Genomic DNA, 23,341 nt, shown 5'->3' with positions numbered 1-23,341 from the left:
TAGGTCCATATTAGTCTGCCCCTCCCAAGACCCTGAATAGTTTGGACCATCATTATGTAATGGCCCTTTGACGAATACAAGGTGGGGTATGGGCTGATATTGTTGGTGAATCAAACACATGGCTGATTCAGGCCCCTTGGTGGATGGTTTGATTTCCCATACTATATGTTCATGTAGCAGAAATAAGGTAGGTCATGTAGGGGAATGTCCTACTTGACCCTAGAATTCTTCTTTGGGTAGCAACCACCACTGTACATACAGTTGAAAGTGCAATAAATCTGATCTGATTTGAAATCTGTGATAAAAAGAAGAAAAAGGAAAAGTTTGTGCAGAGAAGAGAAGAAGAGAGGTTGAAGAGAATGGGGAGAAGCTAAAAGAAGTGATCTGGCCACCCCTTTCACTATCTTATATACTCATAATTAAAAATGAATACAATGACAAGTATACCCTTAGTAAGTCGGCTATTGCTAAAAACACAAGTAAACACTCTTAACTAAACATAAACTAATGGGCCTTAGGTCCAATAACTCTAGCTAAACTTTAAAATAAAAAAAAAAAAACAAATATTATCAGCCTGATCTCAACACATACAAAAGGATGCTAATTCTAAATTTCTAACAGGATGTGTCCCTCCTTCCTATCACCCCCAACTTGTACAAAGATGTTCTCAAAACCTTTTTGGGCCATCAGGGGGGGGGGTGATTTCCCCCAGCTATGTCCTTACAGATAAATAGATAGAGAGTCCACATGTTGTTGTCCTTTTTTTCTTAAACAGTTCCAACTACAGGGATTTTCTCACCATCTTTGTTTCTCATAGGTTGGTGTTGGCATGTGCATGGAAGGAATAGAGCAAAATCCAATTGTCTATGAACTTATGTCTGAGATGGCATTTCGAACTGAAAAAGTCCAACTGCAGGTAATTCAATTTTCCAATAGTCACTTGCCATGAAAGAAGTTTCAAATGTCATGTGAAACTAATAGCAGATGCATACTGTTATTTTTCCCATTAGTGTGGTAAAAGCTATGGATCAACTCTAACATTCTGTAGACATGATATTTTCTTCTTTCTTGTTCCTAATACTATGGCCTTGTTTAATGAAGTATCCGCTTCTATCTTTTTGCTCATTTTTGTGATGGTATTTTCTGTCAAGTAATGATATGTTTCATATCACTGTGACTAATCTATAAAAGAGAGAAAAACTTTGTTAGGGAGATGCAGAGACTGATCTTTTTTCTCTTGCTACAAGCTTTTGACAGTTCATCCTTATTGTCTTACACTGTATTTATTTCTATATCATGCACCAAGGTGGAATTGGAAGAGAAATATCCAATGCCAACCGCCAAGACAGGATTTCTGAAAATCCAGTTACACTTAATTAAATTTTAGGGATTCTTCTGTTTGTTTGTCAGCATATATATGACTGTACACACATGCACACACACATTGGGGAGAGGAATGTGCTAGGAGAATGTTTAAGGACTTGGAAGAGAAATATCCAATGCCAACAGCCAAGACAGGGTTTCTTTTACGCTATGTTAAGTATATATCTATCTATTTATTTACATGGGGAACAAATAGCTGACCAAATGGTGTGAACTGCTACATGCCTTGGAGATGAGTTGCATGGTGTGATTTGGTGTCTTTCCATCATTGATTAAGGCATAATGACCTGGTGTGCTTGCAAAGGTTATGACATGAAACAAGTGTATTAGGAAACCAATTGGGTTTATGCCAGGGAGATCAACTATGGAAGCCATCTTTCTATTGAGACAATTGATAGAAAATGTTAAAGAGAAGAAGAGAGATCTTTATATGGTATTCGTAGATTTAGAGAAAGCAAATGATAGAGCCCTTAGAGAGATAATATGGTTGGTTTTGGAAAAGAAAGGAGTAAATAGGTAGACCTAATTAAGGATATCTATGAGGGGTGCAACAACTAATGTTAGAACACTTAGTTTGAGTCTCCGAGAGATATCAAGGTTTATATTTATGGTGGTTCTTCACCAAGTCTCAGTGCTGTCCTTATTTATTTCCATGTCGTGGATGAATTGACTAAACATATCGAAGAGGAGGTCCCGTGGTGCTTGTTGTTTGCTGATGTTGTAAACAATTGATGAAACTAATGAAGGATTGAACACAAAATTAATTTTATGGACAAATACCTTAGAAACAGTAGGTTTTAAAATATGTAGGAGTAAAACAGAATATATGCAATGTAAATTTAATAATAATAGAAGTGCAAATCAGGGTACAATTAGGATTGGAGACCAAGAGATAATTAAATTTGATCTTCTGTTACTTTGGTTCAATAATCCATAAGAAGGGAGGGATTTGGTGTGACCTATAGAATTAGAGTAGGATGGGCAAAATGAAAGTGTGCATCATAGGCGTCCCATTTTTATCAATAACAAAAATATTTCACTGGGTATAATATGGAAATTTGAAAGAGTATAAGATACCCTATTAGAACAAATTGGCTATCCAAAATGACAAAAAATGAGTATGCACATTTATGTCGTGTTCAACATTTCCTAATCTTTAATGAAGTCTACCCTTTTCATACCTTGGAAATCCATTAGACACAAATCTAATATGTGATACAAGAAATAGAGGATACATGTGATAGAATATCTTCAGAGAATTGGAGTGGGGCAGGAAACTTTTTCGGTAACCTATGATCACACCTGTCACAATTTCTCCACAAAACAGCAACTGAAACCATTCTCCATCAACTAAGACATCAGGATCCCACCATTCCACTCTCAATATCAACTGGAAGAATCTCTAAGTTCCCCATCTGTGACAATGTAAAACCACTTTTAGCCTTCCAGCATATCCATGGACCAACTTGTCATATATATATGTATATATATATTCTTCTTTCTTTTAGTTGATCCATTGTTAGATTTTTCTCGAAGGCTGATAACTACATTGATGCTTCCACCTTTGGTTGGACAAGGCCATCCCAAACATTCCAAATACAACAAGTTTTCCCATTCCTCTAGACAGCTTGTTGCATAAGTATCAGTGAAAACACAACCCAATGCTATAAGAGATGGTTTAGGGCAATTCACAATTACCTCTATAGAAACAAGAATTGAAATGAGAGAAGTATGGGAATATTCATGGAAATATGGACTGTATTATTTTAAGTATCATGTAAAAATGTCTCAATCAAGATCTACTTATTTTGTTTCTTTTAACATAATGGAAAGCTGTGATTCTTTTAGTTGGTTCCAAGATCAAGTGCATCAGCAGGATGAATAAGAATCTTACTATAAAACTACTACAGGAGAGTCAGAACCTTGAGGGGTTAACAGCACAACTCACAAGTCACATAGAAACAAAATAGTGGTACAACAAAGACTATCCTGGCATATCTGATCCCTGAAGTAACAATTCCTGATTAAACCTTTCCCTGGTTGAAAGGCAATAAGTTTTAGCTATCAACTAAACAATGTCACAATGCCCTAGAAGGTTTTTTTTTTTTTTTGTATGTTTGTGTGGGGGGAGTGCTTGATCACCTATTAAAAGATTTTTCTGTAGAATAAAATCTCAAGATGTTTCTGAAATCACTAAATATGTTAAATGTAATAAAAAAATATTTAAAATATATTAAAAAGAAAAAAGTTAATATTTCATCAACTTTTGTGATGAGAAGCCTATTTTAGTTAATGCATGGGAAACTTGTTATCAACATAAGACATCTTAAGGTGTGAGGTAGGCTGAGCTCAAGGTTACCTCAGTGCATTATCCATAGGCCTTGCCTCATACAACTCTCATCTTCAATTTGCTCTCTCCCTCCCTCCCTCTCTCTCTCTCTCTCTCTCACCACACACACATCCTTTCTTCAGTTGTTTGATGCCTTTATAAGTAATTATCACTATATTAATGTCAAGTGCAGAATGTAATGTATCAATTAGCATGTTTTAAAGAAGTATGCCTTACTGTGATATTTTAATGTTGTAATTGTAAACAGTATGGATTTATTTATTTTTCTCAAGCAGGAATGGGTGACAACCTACTCTCAACGACGTTATGGTAAAGCAGTCCATCAAATGGAGGAAGCTTGGGGAATTCTTTATCGCACAATATACAACTGTACGGATGGAATTGCAGTATGTTCTCTGAATGAATTAATTAAGGACATAGCTAGAGCTATGTCTATAGAAATCTTCTTTTCTTCTTCCTTTCATTTTTTTAATCTTTCAATCTCTGAAAAGGGAATTTCATTAATAAAAGAACTAGGACATTCTAGAACACAGAAAGGACTCTATAGGTTGCTAAACCCAATAGGGAAAAACAAAGCTAGGAACAATAAACTGCAATGATAAAGCTACACAAAGAGAGAAGCCCACAAGATAACTGTGGGTCAAGGTGAATGCTATTCTTAGTTGCCTTGCCAAAGTGTCTTGCTGCTTTTTCTATTGCCATGTCCTTGGACATTCGTTTTTTGAACCAGCCCACTATCACCTTTAAATCCCCTTCCACCTCAATTGTTTTTGAAGTTCAGGGAGCTTCCCAACCTCATTCCTTGCAGTAATGCCATTAGTTCTGTAAAACACTGAAGTGCCTTTTTTATCCTTTTCTTCTATTGCCAATTACTAGTGTATCTGGTTATAACCATCTAGCACTTCATTTCTATTGTATAGAAGTTAGTAGAAAATGTTAATTAGTTTATGCCTATAGATTCTAATTGAAAGAAATGGTGAGTAATGGGATGAAAGATGGAAAGTTCCAAGATTTTAATGTAATTATAGGTTTGAGATTCTTTTGCTTCATTCATCCGGGATTTTCTTAGTCTTTTCAATTTTGTCAAAAAACTTATGCTGAAAGGCTCCCTTATTCTTCCAAAGCTCTATAGGTATTCCATCTGGTTCCAAGGTCTTTCCTTCATTCATTTTGACAAAGTTTTCTTCACTTCTGCTACCTTAGTCCTACAATAATATGCCCCTTTGGTCTCTCTTTTGGTATGCACTCTACCTACTTCTAATCCCTTTGCATGATCATCTTTTAGTAATGTCTTCGAATAGCATTTTACCTTTCCTTAACCTCATGTCCTTTACCACGGTTCTCTGGCCACTGCTCTTGATTCACTTAACATGATCTAGACTCCTAGTTTTCCTTCCCACCCTTCTGTAAGTAAACATCTTTCTCACCTTCTTTTGTTCCCAACTTACAATACAGGTACTTGTATTTCTTATGCTTGGATTCACTAGCTACTTAAATAGCCTCTTTTTAAGCACTTATTTACCATTCACTAACTACACTTCCAAGACTGATCTTCATATTATTGCTTTGGAGATCCATAGTACATGTAAATATTTTTTGGAGTGCTGAATTAACAAAAGCTATTGGAGCTATTTAAATCAAGTGTTAAACATATTCTTGCATGACAGGGCCACATCATAGACTTTGGATGTATTGTTCAGATACTTTTAAAGAACTATTCTTTAAGGAGGTTAAGTTGCAAGATCCAAACCTGGGGTAAATTTTTACTAATTTGGTAAAACTATAGAACATCCATAATCTAATCAGTGAGCTAATATAATTGATCCAAGGAAAATAGTAATATTCAACTTGAACAAAGCAGCTAACAACTGTAAGGTGTTTCGTTAGTTTGTATCAATGTTTTATCTCAAACACCACTAAGATGGTTAATTGCTCTTAATTTCTGTATCTGTGCCAGGACCATAACAGAGATTTCATAGTTCAATTTCCTGATTGGGATCCCTCATTAAAACCCAAAGCTGAGTTGTCAAAGCAAGAACAGATGCAAAACCCTTTTATGAGAGATAGAACCAGAAGATTCTCTTTCAGAGAAACAATCTCTTTTTTGACTCAGCCACACTTATGGTACTCCACTGAGGAGGTTATTTATGCTTTACATCTGTTTCTTGATGCTGGAAATGATCTTGCTGAAAGCCTTACATACAGGTAAAACCCTATTTCATGATTAGACAACTATTTTTAAATTACCTCCAAAACCATATTATTTGTTCAACATCAGTTTTCTGATTATCTACCTATTAATTTTCTTCAATTTCTAGTTAAATTTACTTTTTGAGTTAAATATCATCATTTCATGTTGAAGTTAACCACATAACCCAACAAAAACAAGTGGATTATATGATTGCTCCTTAATTGCAAATAATGACAGATATGACTTGGTTGACTTGACTCGGCAAGTACTATCCAAACTAGCAAATCAAGTATACATGGATGCTGTGACTGCTTTTCAACACAAGGACATAAAATCTTTGAATTTTCAGAGTCAAAAGTTTGCTCAACTCATCAAGGATATTGACACTCTTCTAGCTTGTGATGATAACTTTCTATTGGGAACTTGGTTAGAAAGTGCAAAAAGACTTGCGGAAAATCCCAAAGAGATGATCCAGGTGAGAGCAAACAATTTGTTAATTGTTTTTATAGTTGCTTATTGCTCGGGGACTTCAAGATGATAAAACCCATTCTCATTTTCCAGTATGAGTGGAATGCGAGAACTCAAGTAACAATGTGGTATGATAACACCCAAAACAACCAGAGCAAGCTTCACGATTATGGTAAATGTTTCTCATTGTTTATTTTATTACTTGTCTCAAATATTTCAATGTTGATAGTGATACATTATTTCATATTCATGACAGCTAATAAGTTTTGGAGTGGGATTTTAGAAAGCTACTATCTACCAAGGGCTTCTACTTATTTCAGTTACTTGCTGAAAAGTTTAAGAGAAAATGTTACCTTTGAGCTGGAGGAGTGGAGAAGAGAGTGGATATCATTTTCAAACAGATGGCAAGCAGGGAGGGAGCTTTACCCTGTGAAAGCGCAAGGAGATGCTCTTACTGTTTCCAAGGAGTTGCTCAAGAAATACTTGACCTGAACTAGGAGCAATTCATCATAAAGTAGAAATTAGAAAAATGTAGGCGGACAGAGACTTCTTGTAAGTATCTCAATTAGTGCTATGAAATAGTTTTGAAATGTCTGCAATAAAAAGAACCTTCAGCTAACTTACAAACAATGGCCTCGTTGCTGTGTGCTAATAAAAGGTGTTGAAGTAGAATGCTTTTATAACTATAAAAAAAGTAATCCTCCTAACACTAAATACAAAGAACCATAAATTACTAAAGATGGCAAGTCACCATGACCCATAGAACTCAAAAATGGGTCACTTGAATTTGTTGGGACACTTCCTCGTGTTGAATTGAGCTAAAAGTCTATGATACTTGAACACTATAAGGATATTTTGCTACCACCAAATTTCAAACAAATCAACCAAGGTTTGACTGGTCAAATAGTCTGGCCGGAAGTACATTTTGCATTTGACCTGGAATCCATTTCTTTCTTTGTTTCAATGTTTACATCAAATAGATGCCAAAGCCATTGTGTATCAATCCATATTGTAAACCTTTTATGGGCTTTTTCAAACTAATGACCCGGTAATTTGGTCACAGTTCCGGTTTGGGTTAACATCTAACCTCTCATACTGTCATATAGCAAATATCTTAAACTTGGTGAACGTCCCTTTAACCAGATGTTTAAACCATTGACTTGTATGACCCGCTTATTAAGTTACCAAGTTTATATATATATATAATGTTCAATAATATGGTCACTATAAGGTGTGGTGTGTTTGAATCTGTTGGGTTCCACCCACACCACACATTATTATAATTTTTTATTACCTTGGTATCATGGGTTGACCCATTGGGCAGACGGTTGAACCAATGACAGTCGACCTAGAGGAAGTACAATGTTGCCCGTAACTTCATACATTGTGAAATTGCTATATTGTTTTCATTATTTTTTTTTAAAGCCTATTGCGATTTTATTTTATTCTTGAAGCCTTTAATTTCATCTTTCCTAATGCGGAGGAGTGAGGACTAATATCTAATGAGACCAAATCCAGAGTTCTCAATGGCTCGTGTTCATGAAGTAAAAGATGCTCTGGAATATGAATTGGCCCCAACCTGCACCCTTCAACTATTTGTGTGGGCCACCCAATCAACGGGTAATCAAACATTGACTCGATTTGTTATATAGATTCTCTTGGATGAGTATATTACCATGGGACAATCGGAACCTTCCTACAGGTAGTTCGAGGAGATATTTCCTCCTCTTCCTATGTATTCTGAAACCAATAGAAATGATAAACACAAATGTGTGAGGGGAATCTTCACCCTGTAAATGAATAATAATACAACAAAAAATCTATAAACAAAAAATCCCTGTCCCCTCTCCCAAGAAAAAAAAAAATAAAGGCAAAATGGAAATTACAGAATTTGGTGTAATAACTAACCAAGTGATACATGTTTCTTGATTTTTGCCGTTTGAATCTGAATGGTACCCACAGCCCACAACCTCCCCATTCAAACCAGCTCCATCAGAAGTGGGTCACCTTCAGCCATGAATCTTATCAACTTTATGAATTCGGACTCACTGGACACATTGCATGGATGGACTGCTGTTGCTTGTGCTGAATAAAAGCTCAAGGTATCATTAACTGGTGCTTCTGACCGATAAATCATCGTATTGAGAACAGAATCGAAATTACGTGGTGAATCCATTGCTGTAAAGATCATAGGTATTGCAGTCTTGTGATGGATATCTAACTTTCCCACTAAACCTACAATCTCAGTGAAGTCTCCCACAAAGCGCCGAGGCACATAGAATACTTCAGATGTGCATAGGGTTACACTCTGCTCAGCAGTGTTACTTTCCTTGTGACCGACCTGAAAGTGAACAGGCATCGTGCTCACAATTTTCTTGATCATGTCTGCTTGACTTGCAAACCACTCTGTGTCCTTGCCAGTGGTGGAAACAGTGAACCAAGAATTGGATACCTGGTCAACACAAAAATGATAAGAATTTAAGAGAGAGAGAGAGAGAGAGGGAACAGCATGCTTGGGAGCTACATTAGAAGCCAATTACCTTATCATTAATCCACAGCTTATTCTTGTCTGCTTGCAGCAGATTCCAGTAGTTAAGAATGGTATCATCCTGGACGAATAGAAACCCTTCCGCACTTGTAAAACGGTCAAATATCTTAGGTAGATACCTGCACAAATTGTTTTACATTTGCCAGCATGAACTTAGAGCATTAGACCATCTATGTGTGTGTGTGTGCACGCGTGCGTGTTATTTAGCATTAATTAAGCACATTCAATAGTCAATATGCCAACTAACATAGTTTTCCCATGCTTATAATTTTTGTCCACCTCCCTATCCATTTTTGTGTTTATCAACACGCCTTCCCTTCGGAGCATTTTCTTTTTCTTTTTTCTTTTTTTTTTATCAATAACCACATAATTCATTAATATTGGAAAAAAGTTACAGGGAAGAGGAGCTAAAGAATTCATCAATAACCACAGAATTCATTTACTTTTTATTGTTTACTCTTTAAACTGTTAAATGTTCAAGTTTTTTATTTTATATTTGGAATTTTAAGGTTAATTCTTTTAATTTTGACATTTTTCATTTTTTTATTTGTTTAAATTTCAATTATTTTTTGGGATGACCCGAATTGACCCATGGGTCAACCCTAACCCGAATATTTAGGGTTAGGGTCTAGCATTTGACAACCAAACCCAAAATCCAACCCGACCCGAAATCAACCCGAAGTACTTTGACCTAACCCGAACCCGACCCACCCAACCCAATTGCCAGGTCTGACCATTTCGTATAAAAAATATAGTACCACAAAGACACCTTGTGTATTTTTTCAAATCTGCAATTACCAATTTTATGTCTAAATCACCTACTATATTTTTTGGTGCTGCTTCTGTGGTATTTGTGACTCGATGGACATTTTCTTAATTTTATCCATTCTCATTTTGTCTCAATCTAGAATTCCCCTAGTGTTTGGTTGATATGATTGAATTACTTTTTGGTTGGCAAAGGTATGTTTATTATAAGAAAAAAAGGTTGTAGAGAAGAGGCATACAGGAATGACAAGAAGAATAGAATCACAAAAAAAGAGGCCCAAGACTCCTCACGGTGAAGTTTCGTTCACTCCTCAAGATTCCCACTCTTGGAATACTATCAACTAACATTTATTTTTTTGAGTAAAGGCAAAGTATTAATTGTTTTGGTAATAAATAAAAAATAAAAAATATTAAAAAAGAAAAGAAGATACAAGAAGGTGACAAGATATCACCCACAAAAAAGGGAGAAAACTCAACAACCAACCACCAAATCCCTCCAGACCCCTAAAAAAAACAAAACCTTCTCCCCTTCCCAGCTCTTGAAACATCCAAACAACCTTGCTGCCAAGACCCAAAACCCTCAAGGGACCCAGTGCTGTGATATTTAGGCAAAGTACTCATAATTCATCCCTATCAACTAATATATTGGCTGATACAAGAAATGAAAGAAATAGATAATCATAAAAAAAAAGGAAATAAAAGAAAAAGAGAGGTTTATGCTGGATCAAGTTAGGCCCGGGAGGGGATATAATCTAGCAAGGGGCTGCGATGTTTAGGATGTTATAGGTGGGGATGAGACTCTGTGCTGCAATGTGAGGAAATAAGATGTGGATTTGGAACAAGGAAGTCAAATTTGAAGGATGAAATGGCAATAGGTCTCTTTGGGACCATGCAAAAATGGGACAATTCAGTACAAGGGGGAAGACCCCAACCAACACTACAGCTATTGAGATTGTGCTTCTTACAATAGAATTTCCACCTAGTTGGAGAAAGGGTTACATTAGGGGATGTACAGAGATTTTAAGTTAAGAGGTTGGGCAGTTTCCAAGGGCCTGAAGCCTGAACTTTAGCTCATGCAATAGCATGTCTAGAGTCACCTTCCACCTAGTTACTGATTGTTTGTTGAAGCAAATGGTTCAGTCCCTTCAACCCTAGAAATAGGGTTCTTGCATCAAGAGTTAAAGAGGAGCATTCCAGCTCATGGGTCATTGCTAGACTATTATAAAGAAATGAAAGAAAGATGTAGGATCAGCAGCATAAACAGGAAAAGAAAAATGTTTAGAGTTTAGAGAAATGAAAATAACAGGTTAAGAAGGGTCAGGACAGCTTGAACGGAGACCATGGAAGCCAGTCTGATTTGTCCAAAGACAATAGATCAGGTAAGATAGAGATTACAGATTACAGTGGTTAGGCAAGAGCTGAATATGACTACCTCCACCATAAAAAAATGAACCTGCACATAGGATTGGGGAGTTAAAATAAGGGGTCAAGAGAGTTATTGACCAGTGGAAAATGCAGTGATTAGGTCCTTATATTGCTTTGATTCTTGCAGAGGCTTGTTAATAGATGAGACTTGATAAAGTGTGGCTTTCTGCAAGTCAATTCTTTTGCTATTTCTGTTTGTTTTCATCTTCCTGCCCCTGTATTGTTCTTGCACACATTTCGTTTCCCTCTTAGCATAAATTTTTACCAATTGGGTGAGGGGTAGGGGTAGAGTAAAGAGGAAAAGGTAGACTCCAAACTGGTATCATAGTTTCCATTAGCCACTGGAACTACCAATCCCTTGTCTATTCTATCAGAAAATAGAGTCTCCATTGATGCATCCTCTGAGGTATGCTTTCTTGACCAATAACCTGAGCTCTTATATCAAATGACATGAGCTCAGTTCTCAATAAACCCCCAATATCAACTGTCATAGGTATTCTAGAACCACCAAACCTATCACCATCTCTTAATACTACCATAGCCCACAATGGTTACAGGTTACATAGGGAAAAGCAACAAAACTTTAACTAAATGGTAAACTGGAAAAGGGCTGAGCTCTGTATGGCCAAGATCTAACCACTGTTTTCCACTCTGCAATGATTTTTTTTATCAGTAACAGTGAAATTTTATTAATGATAAAAACAAGATTACAACGGGATGGAGCTAAAAGGTCTTAATAAGTGGGTCATACAAGTCAATAAAGACCCCTTCAAGGATAGAAAGTAAGGAAGAAATTGGTATCTGCTTTAGATGGATCAATAAAGACCCCTTCAAGGATAGAAAGTAAGGCTATGGTACAGGCAATCTTTGTGTCCCCAACACCTATTCTCAAGCTTAGGTTCCAACCAAACCCAGAGGGTGAATTAGAAGGAGCAATAAAGGAAGAAATCGGTTCATCCTTGAGGGAGGACAAAGCAAAAAGGCCTGGAAATTGATCTTTCAGAGGGAAGTCCCCAACCCAGACTTGTTCCCAGAATTTGATAAGGGTACCTGAATGCAAGTCATACCTGATCCATGGAGAGAATAAAGGCAAGATGGCTTGAATGGCTCTCCAAGGGGAAGCTCTTGTGGCCCTTGCTAGAATTCTTGAATCCTAACCATTATCTGCCAGTCCATGTATACTTCCCACCACCTTAACCCACAACCTATCTTTCTCCAGTGAGAATCTCCATAACCATTTTCCTAGTAGTGCCAGGTTCCTAGTCCTAATATTACCAATACCCAACCCTCCCTCCTCTTTAGCTCTACAAACCACCTCCCATTTGACCCTATGGTCCCTCTTCTCCTCCCCCGGCTCCCACAGAAAATCCCTCATTAGCTTTTCCAACCTATTAGCCACTTTCAACCGGTATCCTAAAAACTAACAGAAAATATACAGGAAGGTTAGCCAACGTAAACCTAATTAGGGTGATTCTCCCTCCAAGGGACAAATAATTTCTTTTCCAGTTGGCCAGCCTCTTTTCAAATCTTTCCACAACAGGGGCCCAGAAATCATCTCTTTGAGGATTATCTCCCAACGGTAAGCCCAGGTAGTTTGACGGCCAATTAGACACCGCACATCCCAAAATATCTGCAAACTCCCCCATCTCCCCTTCCCCCATATTGACTCCAATTATACAACTTTTTTCAAAATTCACCCTAAGATTTGACATCTGTTCAAAGTGCTGCATAGAGAGTTTCAAATTTTTAATCCAATTGACATCCCCACCTTTGCAAAACAAAATCGTATCATCTGCAAATTGTAGATGTGTAAGTGGTACATTATCCCTTCCAACTCTCCAAATAGTCCACCACTGTCCCGTTCACCAAGATAGAATAGTGATAATCCTTAATGCATCCCATCACCCAATTGCACCAGATATCTCCAAACCCAAAATTCATCGTCACCTCCAATAGAAAGGACCAATCAACCATATCATAAGCCTTTTCTAGATCTAGTTTGCAGACCACTCCTCTTCTCCCGAATCTCTTGTAATCCTCTAAACTCACATTTGCTACCAGTATCCAATCTGTTATTTGTCTCCCCCTCACAAAATCTCCTTGATTGTTCAAGATGATAGATGGTAGCACCTTCATGATTCTAATTGACAGCACCTTCGTGATGATCTTATAAAGGTTGTTAACTAGACTAATCGGCATGTAGTCCTTTGGGTGGCTTGCCTCACTTTTCTTGGGAACTAAAGCAATGAATGTGGAGTTTAGCCCCGAGTTAATCACTCATCTGGTATGGAATTCATCAAATACCAACAGTATGTCTTGCTTTAATATCTCCCAACAATCCTAATAAAAAGCCATCGTAAAACCATCTGGGCCCGGTGCTTTTGATCTATCCATCAAAAATACCGCCTCTTTTATTTATTCCAACTCAAATTTCTTCTCCAACCAATCCCTCTCTTCTATCTTCAGTGTTGGCCAATCCAAGCCCTCTAACCATACCCTATTATTCAGTGGCCTTCTATATATGCTCCTAAAATGATCTGCAAATGCTCCCGCTATTTCTCTCTAGCATGTGATGTTGTTCCCTTCAATTTCCAATCTAGTAATAGAATTCTTCCTCCTTCTGCCACAAGCCAAGGCATGAAAGAATTTAGGGTTCTTGTCCCCCTCTGTTAACCACTTGCATTTTGACTTTTGCCTCCAACTTATTTCCTCTTGAAGCATATAATCTTCTAATTGTTTCCTCAAACTCCACCTATGTTCCTTGTCCTCTTCAGTTAGGCCTTCCCTCCCTTCTTTATTGTCCAGTTCCACAATTTGTGTGATCGCATTTTGTTTCCTTTCCTCCAATCTCCCAAATTCTAGTAGATTCCATTCCTTGATTCTCCCTTTCAGATACTGGAGCTTCTTATGAAACCTCATTCCATACCACACCCCTGTTGGGTTGCTCTCTACCCACTACTCTTCAACCTTCCTAATGAACCCCGGATGCTCTAGCCACATGTTCTCAAATCTAAATGGAGTTAGGCCCGCATTACGCACATCCTCCTTACAAAGTACAATAGGCTAGTGGCCAGAAGTCACCCTTGGGAGTGCTCTAGAGTTCAGATTCCCCCAATGTTCTTCCAGGTTGTTTGTAAATAGGAACCTGTCCAACTTAGAGCAAATTGGATTGGTTTGGAGATTGGACCAAGTATAGCACATTTGTGACAGTGGAATTTCTTTTAATTCAAAGGCCTCAATGAATTGGTTAAACCTCCTCATACTTGTGGTGCTCCTCTGCCTAGAACTATTTGTTTCTCTCAGAAATCTTATTACATTAAAGTCACCTCCTAGGCACCATGGACCTTCCCACAAACCCCTTATGTCTGCCAACTCCTCCCATAATAATCTTCTTTCTCTGTAGTCATTTAGCCCATACACATTGGTTAATACCCATTCAAAACCATCTTCCACTTGCCTAAATTTCAACGAGACTGTGAATTGTCCTACCAATTCCTCTAGGCCTTCCACTACCTCATTTTTCCACAATGTCACCACCCCCCTGCTGATCCCCAAGATGGTAGGACTGCCCAACTAATTCCCCTACTCCTCCACACACTCCTTGCCCATTTGGTATCAAATTCTGCTCTTTTTGTTTCCTGTAATAGTACCACATCGGGGTCCATTTTCCGGATGACTCCTTTTATTACTGCTCTTTTCCTTGCACTACCCAGTCCTCTCACATTCCACTCTGTAATGATTGATAACTCCTATAAATATCTTTGATCTCTGTAAGGATTTTGCCTTCTAGAACATTATAGTTTTCCTTTCTTCTCATATAAACCAAATGATCATATGCAAGAGGCTGTGATCTTTTGGCATCCTTGCCTTGCATGGGGTAGCATTTCCTTGTTGGTGCCTTCAATTGTCTACCACACATGATTATGCCATCTTATTGACTTTTTTTTTTAATCCTGATCACATGTTTGATTACCCCTTGGATTATAGAAGCACAGTTTTCCAATTCTACCATGTTAGTGTTGCCATTGATCCATCTCAGCATCTTCCTTTTCTGCAGAATGCATTTTATTGATATGTTGTTTCTTGATTGCCCAACATATTGTTCCATACATATTGTCTGGTGTTACAGCTGCATGGTGAGATTTTTCTTAAAATCAGATATCTTCCCTTTTAAGAAGGTTCCTCCTCCCTTTACATAAAACTCTGGGCCTTCTGTACAATATATGATTTCAAATTACTCGAGCAATTTAATTTCTGCATCTCCTGAAGTGGCATGCATGACAGCATGAGGGTTTTCAGACAGACAAGCAAGAATGTCCCTAAATGTCCAATGACAGGAAAAAAAGAACCAAATCATTTTATAATGAGCATGGAACTTCTGGTACCAGCTGCACTAAGATAAGCACTCGTTAGATGATCTCTTAATTATTGTACTTGCTCTATAAATTCAAGACTCTGTAAGGGCCTCACAATATTTGATGCACTCACAGGCAATGCTTCTCAAGATTTTCACATTGACCCAGTCCAGTTCTAGTTGAAGATATTACTAAAAATGATTTCTCCTTTTTATTTTGGATTGGTAACTTTAACATCACTAACAATGTTTTCAACAGCAGTTTTGCATAAGAATATATAATGAATGAACGAATAGTGGAGAAAAAAAAAATGCAATCTAACTTACTTGTATGCTAGGTCTAAGTTGCCCTGTTCAATAGCAAGATCTGCATTGCTCTGCTCTGCTAGAATAATTACAGTCTTGAATATTCTTCCATAGAGCAATCTCCATTCCAAAGCAGTGCGTTCCACAGGTCCACTGCAGAACATGATGAACACAACATTCCCAAAGTTCTTCCTCCACCGAATCAAGTTCCCTATCTCATAATTTACTGTCCCTGTTTCCTCCACTCCAAGATGCACAGACGGTAGTTTTCGAGGGATGAACTCCTTCCTATCTCCATGACCAATGGTTGCCCGTGGCCTATCTAGCTCCAAAGACATCAGCCTTGGCTGCTGGTAACCAACAGCAAGCAGGTCCTGAAGCCATGCAGCAGTAAACCTCACATCCTTCTCAGTCCAGAATCCCTCTTCTGCCATCGAATAACTTAATTCCAGGATCTTCTCAAACAATCTATGTTTTCCAGATCTCCATTGGACCAAGAACTTAATCAGACGGCCCACATTCACATGGAGATCCTTCTCCTCTGAAAATGGATATGCCTCTACCCTGTCATTGCGATGAATAGTGGGAGGGTAAACGACAACATAACCACCAATCTCCCACAAAAGCCTCTGTGCCCAGTAACCCCTCAACACATCGGAAGCCATTGAACTAACAGAAACCGGAAGCATCAAAGCCCAAAATGCAGAAGAGTGAAAAATCGTATTGAAAGAGTTCAGAGGCACCATCATACCTTGTGGCAATGCCACTTTAGGGGCATGCTCATCGAACCTAATATCAAAAGCTTCCAATCCAGACTTCCGTGTGAAATAGAAAACTGAATCGACATCCGGGAGGCCATTCGATATTCCTTGCTGAATGAATTGCCTACCACCATATACTTCTGTGAGAAATTCCTCGTGGCCGAGCTCACCTACATTTTCCAGAGGCAAACCTCTCGGCCAGACCGACCGCTGCCCGAAATGAATGTAAGGATTTACAACAGTTCGATTTGGATTCTCATGACTGTACTGTAAGATTGGCTGCTGCCTTGCACCCTCACCAACCAGATCCAAATCAAAATGTTTGCCAAGATCTCCGTCAATTACATCTCCACGATCGTCCGCATCGAAGATCTTCTTCGCTCCGTGCTGAATTGCGAAGAGATACCCAACCGTCTTCCTAACATAGGAATCGTAAGGGAGGTGATCCACAACTCGAAACCCTAAATTGGCTTGTTGTTCTAGAGATAGAAAAATCGCACCTTTGAGGTACCAATCTGAAGGGGCCTTCGAATTGCCAAGTGCGAGGACTTGCCAACCTTTAAGTTTTACGAGATTGCGAAGCGACTCAGTGGGATAAGTGGAAACGGAGACGACGATCCATTGTTCGGAGCGGAAAGCGGCGAAAGGAGAGTATTTGTCGACAATGGGTTGGATCGCATTCCATTTAATTTCAGGGTAGGCTATCTTCTCGAGCTCCCTAGCTCGGTTTTTGAAACAGAGGAAAGCGGCGGTGTCGCCAAAATTGCGGAGGAAGATGAGAACGGCAACTGCAACGACAAGGAGAGAAATTGTGACGATTTTGTAGAGATTCTCGGAAACCCATGTGGAAAAATCAAGGTTTTTGGGTTCAGAAAAACGATCTGTAGGGAGAGGAGGTGGTTTTCTGAGGTGGGATTTAGATGGTTTGGGGGATGAACGGTCTTGGACCAACATTTGATCCAAAACAACCTAAACTGGAATCAGGACTGAAGCTAAAACAGAAACTGGAACTGCTGTTCTTCTTCCTCTTCCTTCTTCTTCTCCTTCGTGTTTTTCACGTCTGGATTTTGACCCTTCAATCTCTTTGTAGTGTAATTGAAATTGGTGTCTCTCTGCTTCAACTTCTCGCAGTGTCTGGTCGGTCTGCCGACAGGTTTAGTTTGTTACTTGTTCTTGAATTTAACTACTGCTAGTTGGCATTGGTGAGGTCTGAGGTGGGTTTTCCTGTTTTTTCCTTTTATATTTTTTTATTGACTCCTCTTCAAAATTTTACTTGGCCAAAGCTCTATCTTAAGATTAATGAGCTAATCAGTTATCAGTACACAAACAGAAAAGAAAATATTTAGGCCAGTGACATGAAAATTTGAAGTTGAAAGTTAACCCCAATGAAGCTTAAAATGTGAAGGATCTGATCCTTCTCTTACTCTTTGTAAATGCTCTGTGATCTGTAATTTAGCTGGTCAAACAGACTGCTTAATAACCATTTTGTGGGTTGGAACTGTATCTTTGGTACTGTAACAAATATAGCGGTCTTATTTGTTATCCAACAACCCTAAATTTTGAATACATTGTGTTGGATTTATTGCTTTTCTGTTTTTTTAGCAAATTGGGGTTTATGGCTTGACAAGTTCTTGTAAATTTGATTAATTGTTATCGTGGAGGGTTTTTTTTGGTAAACACCATAGAGGGGAGGGGTTCAATATGTCAAGTTCACCTTCCCCAACCAAATAAATCAATATCACCGATTTTTGGAAAACTGTATGTAAATGAGTTGATTCGGTTTTTATTATTTTTTTTATATTTATAATATATCATAAATATATATAATATAAATACTAGAAAGATATATAATATATTATGCTATAATAAATTGATGAAGGGTTTTTTGGCAATACCCTATTGTTCGGACTACTTCTAGGTGGCTAATGATTCAGAGGCCAAAGTGGAGGATTTTTGTTGGATGAGGACTTGGATGTCGAGCTGACTAGGCCGAGCTAGGGGTAGATTGGGTGTCGAGCTGGGTTGATTGTTGAACTAGGTAGCTCTTTAGAGAAATCTACAAGGAATCAATGTTAGAGGACTTGGGGTGGCTAATCCGGCGAGGTCGCTTTGATGATTAAGTTAGTACTCTCGTAGTAGATTGCGAGCTAAAAAATCATAAAGTATGAGAGCTAAAATGTGCTTACTTGCCTCTCTCTTGTGTCATTGGGGTTGGTGCCTTTTATATAGGCATTGTTTGGTTTGGGCCAAACGCACCGCATCTGAGATTTCCGAGAGGTCGTGCCTAACTGGTCCGAGATCCTCGGAGGTAACCGCCATGCACGTTGACCATCCTCCGGAACATTTGATACGTGGGCCAACTTTTGAGAAACTTGGGAGCGTCGGGATATGCATGAAATTTGTCGGTGAGCAAATCTCGTAGGTCACCACCGCCTGGTCCTTAGTCAGGTCGGCAAGCCCTCGAGGGAGGTCACTCTTCGTGTTGAGGTCACTTCTGCCAGTGACAAGGTACTACAGGTTGACCCTGGACGAGGTGCTACAAGCCGACCTAAGTTGTGGTTGATGTCGCTAGATCAGTGTAAAGGCAGGTTGCCAGGTCGGAGTAAAGACGAACTGCAATTTGGGACTCCAAATCATCACTTAGGTGGTGTCTAGGTGTCATCTATCTATACTAAGATGCCATCTGTCACAATGTCATTGGAGGGCCAAATCCGCCCTCATCAGAAATTGAACCAAAATTAGTTGATTCAGTTTTTATTTATTTTTTGATATTTATAATATACCATAAATATATATATAATATAAATACTAGAAGGATATATAATATATTATGCTATAATAAATAATATATTTTATATTTTAAATAATGCATTTATATTTATTTATAATAAATAGGTATATATATATATATATATATATATATATATATATATATATGGTTAACTGTTGATTTTTCATGTTGGTTATCTGAAATCGAATTGATACCTTTGATTTTCAAAAATATCAAACCGATCAATTCGATTAATCAGAATTTATGGTTTAATTTTGTCAGATCAATTCGACTTTTTAATTTTTGATTTTTGATTTTTTGGTTTTAATGAGCACCCTCACGTCAAGAGCCATTTAAATTCTTTTCCTTTCTTTTTCATGGGTGGTTATAAATATTCATGCAACGAATCCTAATCCAGTGTGAAATCGTGTGTAAACTTGACTACACAATCAATCATAAATGAATACCTCAATGTTCTATGTTCCGTATACATGAAACCTACGTATGGTATAATGTCTATTAAAATTTAAACATATATATATCAACTATGGAAATGGAGATAAATAAAAAAAAATCATAAAAGATTAGTGTGTTTTGTTTAATTAGGGGTTACAAGAGAGTGATGTGACCACGATGCATGCTTGGTCCAATTTGGGTATTAACAAGGACCATACTCTAACTTGGAACAAGAGAACCTTAGGCTATGTTTGGTTGGATAAAATATTAAAGACAAAAAGAAAGTTTAAGGAAAGTTCCATTTGAGGAGAATGTAAGTCCCTGTTTGGCAACATTCCGTTAGAATATTTCTCTTGTTTCTGGTATTCCCGTAGAGCAAAAACACGTTTGGCAAAATAAAAGTGAGAAAAATGAGTCATTCTCGTGTGAGAATAACACCCAAACAATGTATTCCTTGGGAGTGACAAATTGACACTCTCAAAGAACATGTTCCCGGTGAATATGCAGTTCTCACATCATCCTTCAAATTTATGAACACATATGCCTTGCTTCCCACGTGAGAGTAAGGGCATTTTAGACATTTTCCCAACCTAATGGCTTTCTTCTTTCTTTGACTTCTCTTTACTGTCACACCACCAAGGAGCGGTGAGCGTTGGATTTTTGGCGAACGATTAGGGACTTCGGTGACCACTCGGTTTTGCTCATTGCCAACGGTAAACACTCTGTTTTGCACCGTTTTTGCTTACTGTCGATGGTAAACGCTGCTTTGCTTGTCTTCCTTATCATCACTTTTTCTTTGTTACTAGATACCTTGTTTTGCCTCTCATTCGATTTTCCTCTCTACTAGTATTCTTTCAATGTGAACACTGCAACAACTCTTTGACGTTTGCTTACTGACAACTATCATTTACACAGGTATGGTTTATTTTCTCAATTTGCTAACGATCTGAGCTTCTATCTACCCTGAAATTCCTAATGATATGAGCTTCCATCTACTCCTTTTCCCAACTCCCAACCTAGGTTGCGTGAAATGAAACTAGGTTGGTTTTCATAACTCTAACTACTTCCTAACAATATGAACTCTATCTACCTTGAAATTCCTAACAATTTGAGCTTCCGTCTACTCCCTTTTCCAACTCCCAACCTGGGTTCCCCCTATAATTGATCTTGTGCTATACAAATGTTGTTTCTGTTTCTATATATAAAACAAAAATATGTTCTCAAAGAACAAATTGTCAAAAACCTCTATTATTCTTGAAGAGCATTGCCAAATAGGGCCTAAATATGTACAGATGTTCAGTGCAAATATAAATGCTACCTCAGGTTTAATTGAAAAAAAAAAGATTAAAGCAAAATAGCTCCTACCAAAAGTGGATGATAAAGACACATTATCCATGGTCAAGAGAATATTATACTTAGGCCCATTTGTTTACCGATAAATGGGGGGAGTTGGCCAATGGGTGGGCCCCATGATAAAAAGAGTTTCATTGACCTCAGTAAAATTTATTCATGTCCCAGGTGGGTAAGTGACTTTTCCACTTGGGGGAAAAAGTTTATAAAAACATAATATGACAAATTTGCTCATTTTAACGTTAGCTTTTTTATGTGTAAAAAAGTCAAAAGTCATTACATTATTTACTTGGGAATCAAAAGAATATGGGTAAGTGAATTTATTCAGGTAAGCGTTACCTAGGAAATATTTACCTGAGTCAGTGAAAATTTTGTAAATGAATGTGGCCTAAATGTGATAATATAGGTTAACTGTTGAAAACTGCATACCTCTCTCTCCCAAGCCATCGAAAGAATCCCAACTTAATTTGGTTTTGTATCATCCTACTATTGGAATTCCTATTGGATATCACTATTTTACTACAGAGGCAATTACTTTTGTTGCCTAAGATTAAGGTTTCCTATCCCTCAAAACACTTTTTTTTATTTCTAAGAAAGCAAAAAGAAAGAGAAACAAACCATCGCACGTATGAAACTACTAATTTGAATCCCATTTGTCTCACAAATAGTATACCTATACTCAATCAGCAAGGCAATATTTAGGTCCCGTTCATGTCTTATTAAATGACTTACTTGGATAAATACACTTAACCATGCAAGTGTTCATTGGGAAACACTTAACCAGATATGAGCACTTATTAGTGTTGTTATATTCCCAAGGTGTACAATGACCAATTTATCCAAAAATGACATTATAAGTGGCATTATTGAAGGAACAATATTGTCCTATCACACATTAATGATTTTTGACACACATGGGTAAGTAATTTATTCAAGTCTAAAGAGAGTATTACTTCTCCAGGTAAATGGTCCGCTTGGGAATTATTCTTTTTTGTAGAACCCACTAATACTGGAAAATGAATGTGGGTTTATTTCTTTTCCATAGGACCTACTACCTTATCCACCCCTACTTCCCAAAAAACGAATGAGGCCTTATAAATATGCTCCAATGCTACATATTATATCATTATGTTTGGTTGATATGGGTTTATCACTTAACCCAAGCTGCTCACATCACCATGTGAGAGATGAACTAGTAACCAAAAATAGTCCACCTCACATAGTTTTGCCTAAGTAGACATCAAGATAATAAAATGCTTATTTGGTGACCTGTTAAACGAGTATATATATAAGAAAAAATGCAACAATGGGAAACATCTTCTAGATCATGCATGTGATTAGTTTTTTATATTCTATGAGTTAGGATTTGCTCCGAACAAGCAACTGTTCTTGATATAGGGCTATAGTGCCTAGTTGGGAGTAAGGGTGCAAACGGCATCCGATTGTCCAAAGTGGATCCCATTAAGGCCCCGTTTGCTTTTCGTACCTGGGTAAATGCAATTACCTGGATAAGTTTTTCCTAGGAAACACTTACCTAGGTAAGTGCATTTACCCATGTCCTTTTATTTCCCAGGTAAATAAGGCAATGATCATTTTATCCATAGAAATCCATTATTAAAAGGGGTATTTTTGTTCCATTCAAGTGTTGATAACTCCCCCCTATGTGGGAAAGTTATTTACCCACCTAGGAGATGGGTATCGCTTTCCTATGTAAGTGATACCTAGGAAAATAAACTTTCCCTGGTCCCCACATAAAACTAAAAAAGAACATGGAATTCTTGGTCAATGGGAACCAAAATCCCATTGACCAACTTTCCCCCCTCTCCAAATCCAAAAAAAGGACATCCCCTAAGGGTGACCCCAATTCAATCTATTTATAATTGGATTGAATATGGATAAACCCCTATCTAATCTAATTTAATCTGAATGGATTCGATTTAAATACATATATGCATTTATACACTTAGTATTTATATTGTATCTATTATGTGTTTTTACTAAATTTTCTTATGTTCAAGTTTCATATAAGTATTTTTTAATTAATTTCATTCATAAAATACAACATCAAAGTCAAAGTCGTTTTTAGTTTATTTTATTAATACTATATAATATTTTGATCATTTTTAATATACTTTATTTATATTTTTCAATATCGATTGTAATCCAAATTAGATTTGAATCCAGCATAAATCTGATGATAAGATCTGATTCAAA

At 37.5% G+C, this 23,341-nt stretch overlaps 2 protein-coding genes across 2 annotated transcripts in view; one reads left to right on the top strand and one right to left on the bottom strand.

Annotated features, from left to right (window-relative positions):
* The window catches only part of CYL1 (alpha-N-acetylglucosaminidase family / NAGLU family), an 83,584-nt gene extending 76,562 nt beyond the window's left edge, over positions 1 to 7,022 (top strand). Inside the window, exons 14-19 of the mRNA XM_088954958.1 lie at positions 818 to 916; positions 4,009 to 4,119; positions 5,691 to 5,938; positions 6,162 to 6,399; positions 6,486 to 6,564; positions 6,649 to 7,022. Of these exons, the coding sequence (XP_088811084.1) occupies positions 818 to 916; positions 4,009 to 4,119; positions 5,691 to 5,938; positions 6,162 to 6,399; positions 6,486 to 6,564; positions 6,649 to 6,884 (1,011 nt within the window). The 3' untranslated portion in view covers positions 6,885 to 7,022. The remainder of the gene's footprint in view (positions 1 to 817; positions 917 to 4,008; positions 4,120 to 5,690; positions 5,939 to 6,161; positions 6,400 to 6,485; positions 6,565 to 6,648) is intronic.
* Positions 7,023 to 8,165: 1,143 nt separating this feature from the next.
* LOC148844879 (transmembrane protein, putative (DUF288)) lies at positions 8,166 to 17,746 on the bottom strand. The gene is made up of 3 exons (XM_088955641.1): positions 15,812 to 17,746; positions 8,933 to 9,059; positions 8,166 to 8,844 (listed from the first exon to the last, which is right to left on the bottom strand). Exons 1-3 carry the CDS (start codon positions 17,503 to 17,505, stop codon positions 8,371 to 8,373), a joined length of 2,295 nt encoding a protein of 764 aa, XP_088811767.1. The 5' UTR covers positions 17,506 to 17,746; the 3' UTR covers positions 8,166 to 8,370.
* Between the last annotated feature and the right edge of the window lie 5,595 nt (positions 17,747 to 23,341).

The sequence above is a fragment of the Nelumbo lutea genome, chromosome 7, assembly GCF_056320005.1.
Source record: "Nelumbo lutea isolate HS-2025 chromosome 7, American lotus-T2T, whole genome shotgun sequence".
In the NCBI taxonomy this organism is placed as follows: domain Eukaryota; kingdom Viridiplantae; phylum Streptophyta; class Magnoliopsida; order Proteales; family Nelumbonaceae; genus Nelumbo; species Nelumbo lutea.
Note: the sequence above shows the minus strand (reverse complement) of the source record. Positions and strands in the feature narration are given on the sequence as shown.

What these genes read in the sequence shown, in the direction of transcription:
- LOC148844879 (XM_088955641.1), bottom strand. Translation starts at nt 17,505, where the DNA reads ATGTTGGTCCAAGACCGTTCATCCCCCAAACCATCTAAATCCCACCTC. An exon ending in AACTTAGACCTAGCATACAA is followed by an intron (nt 9,060 to 15,811) that starts GTAAGTTAGATT and finishes CAATTTGTGCAG; the next exon opens with GTATCTACCTAAGATATTTG. An exon ending in AGCTGTGGATTAATGATAAG is followed by an intron (nt 8,845 to 8,932) that starts GTAATTGGCTTC and finishes TGTGTTGACCAG; the next exon opens with GTATCCAATTCTTGGTTCAC.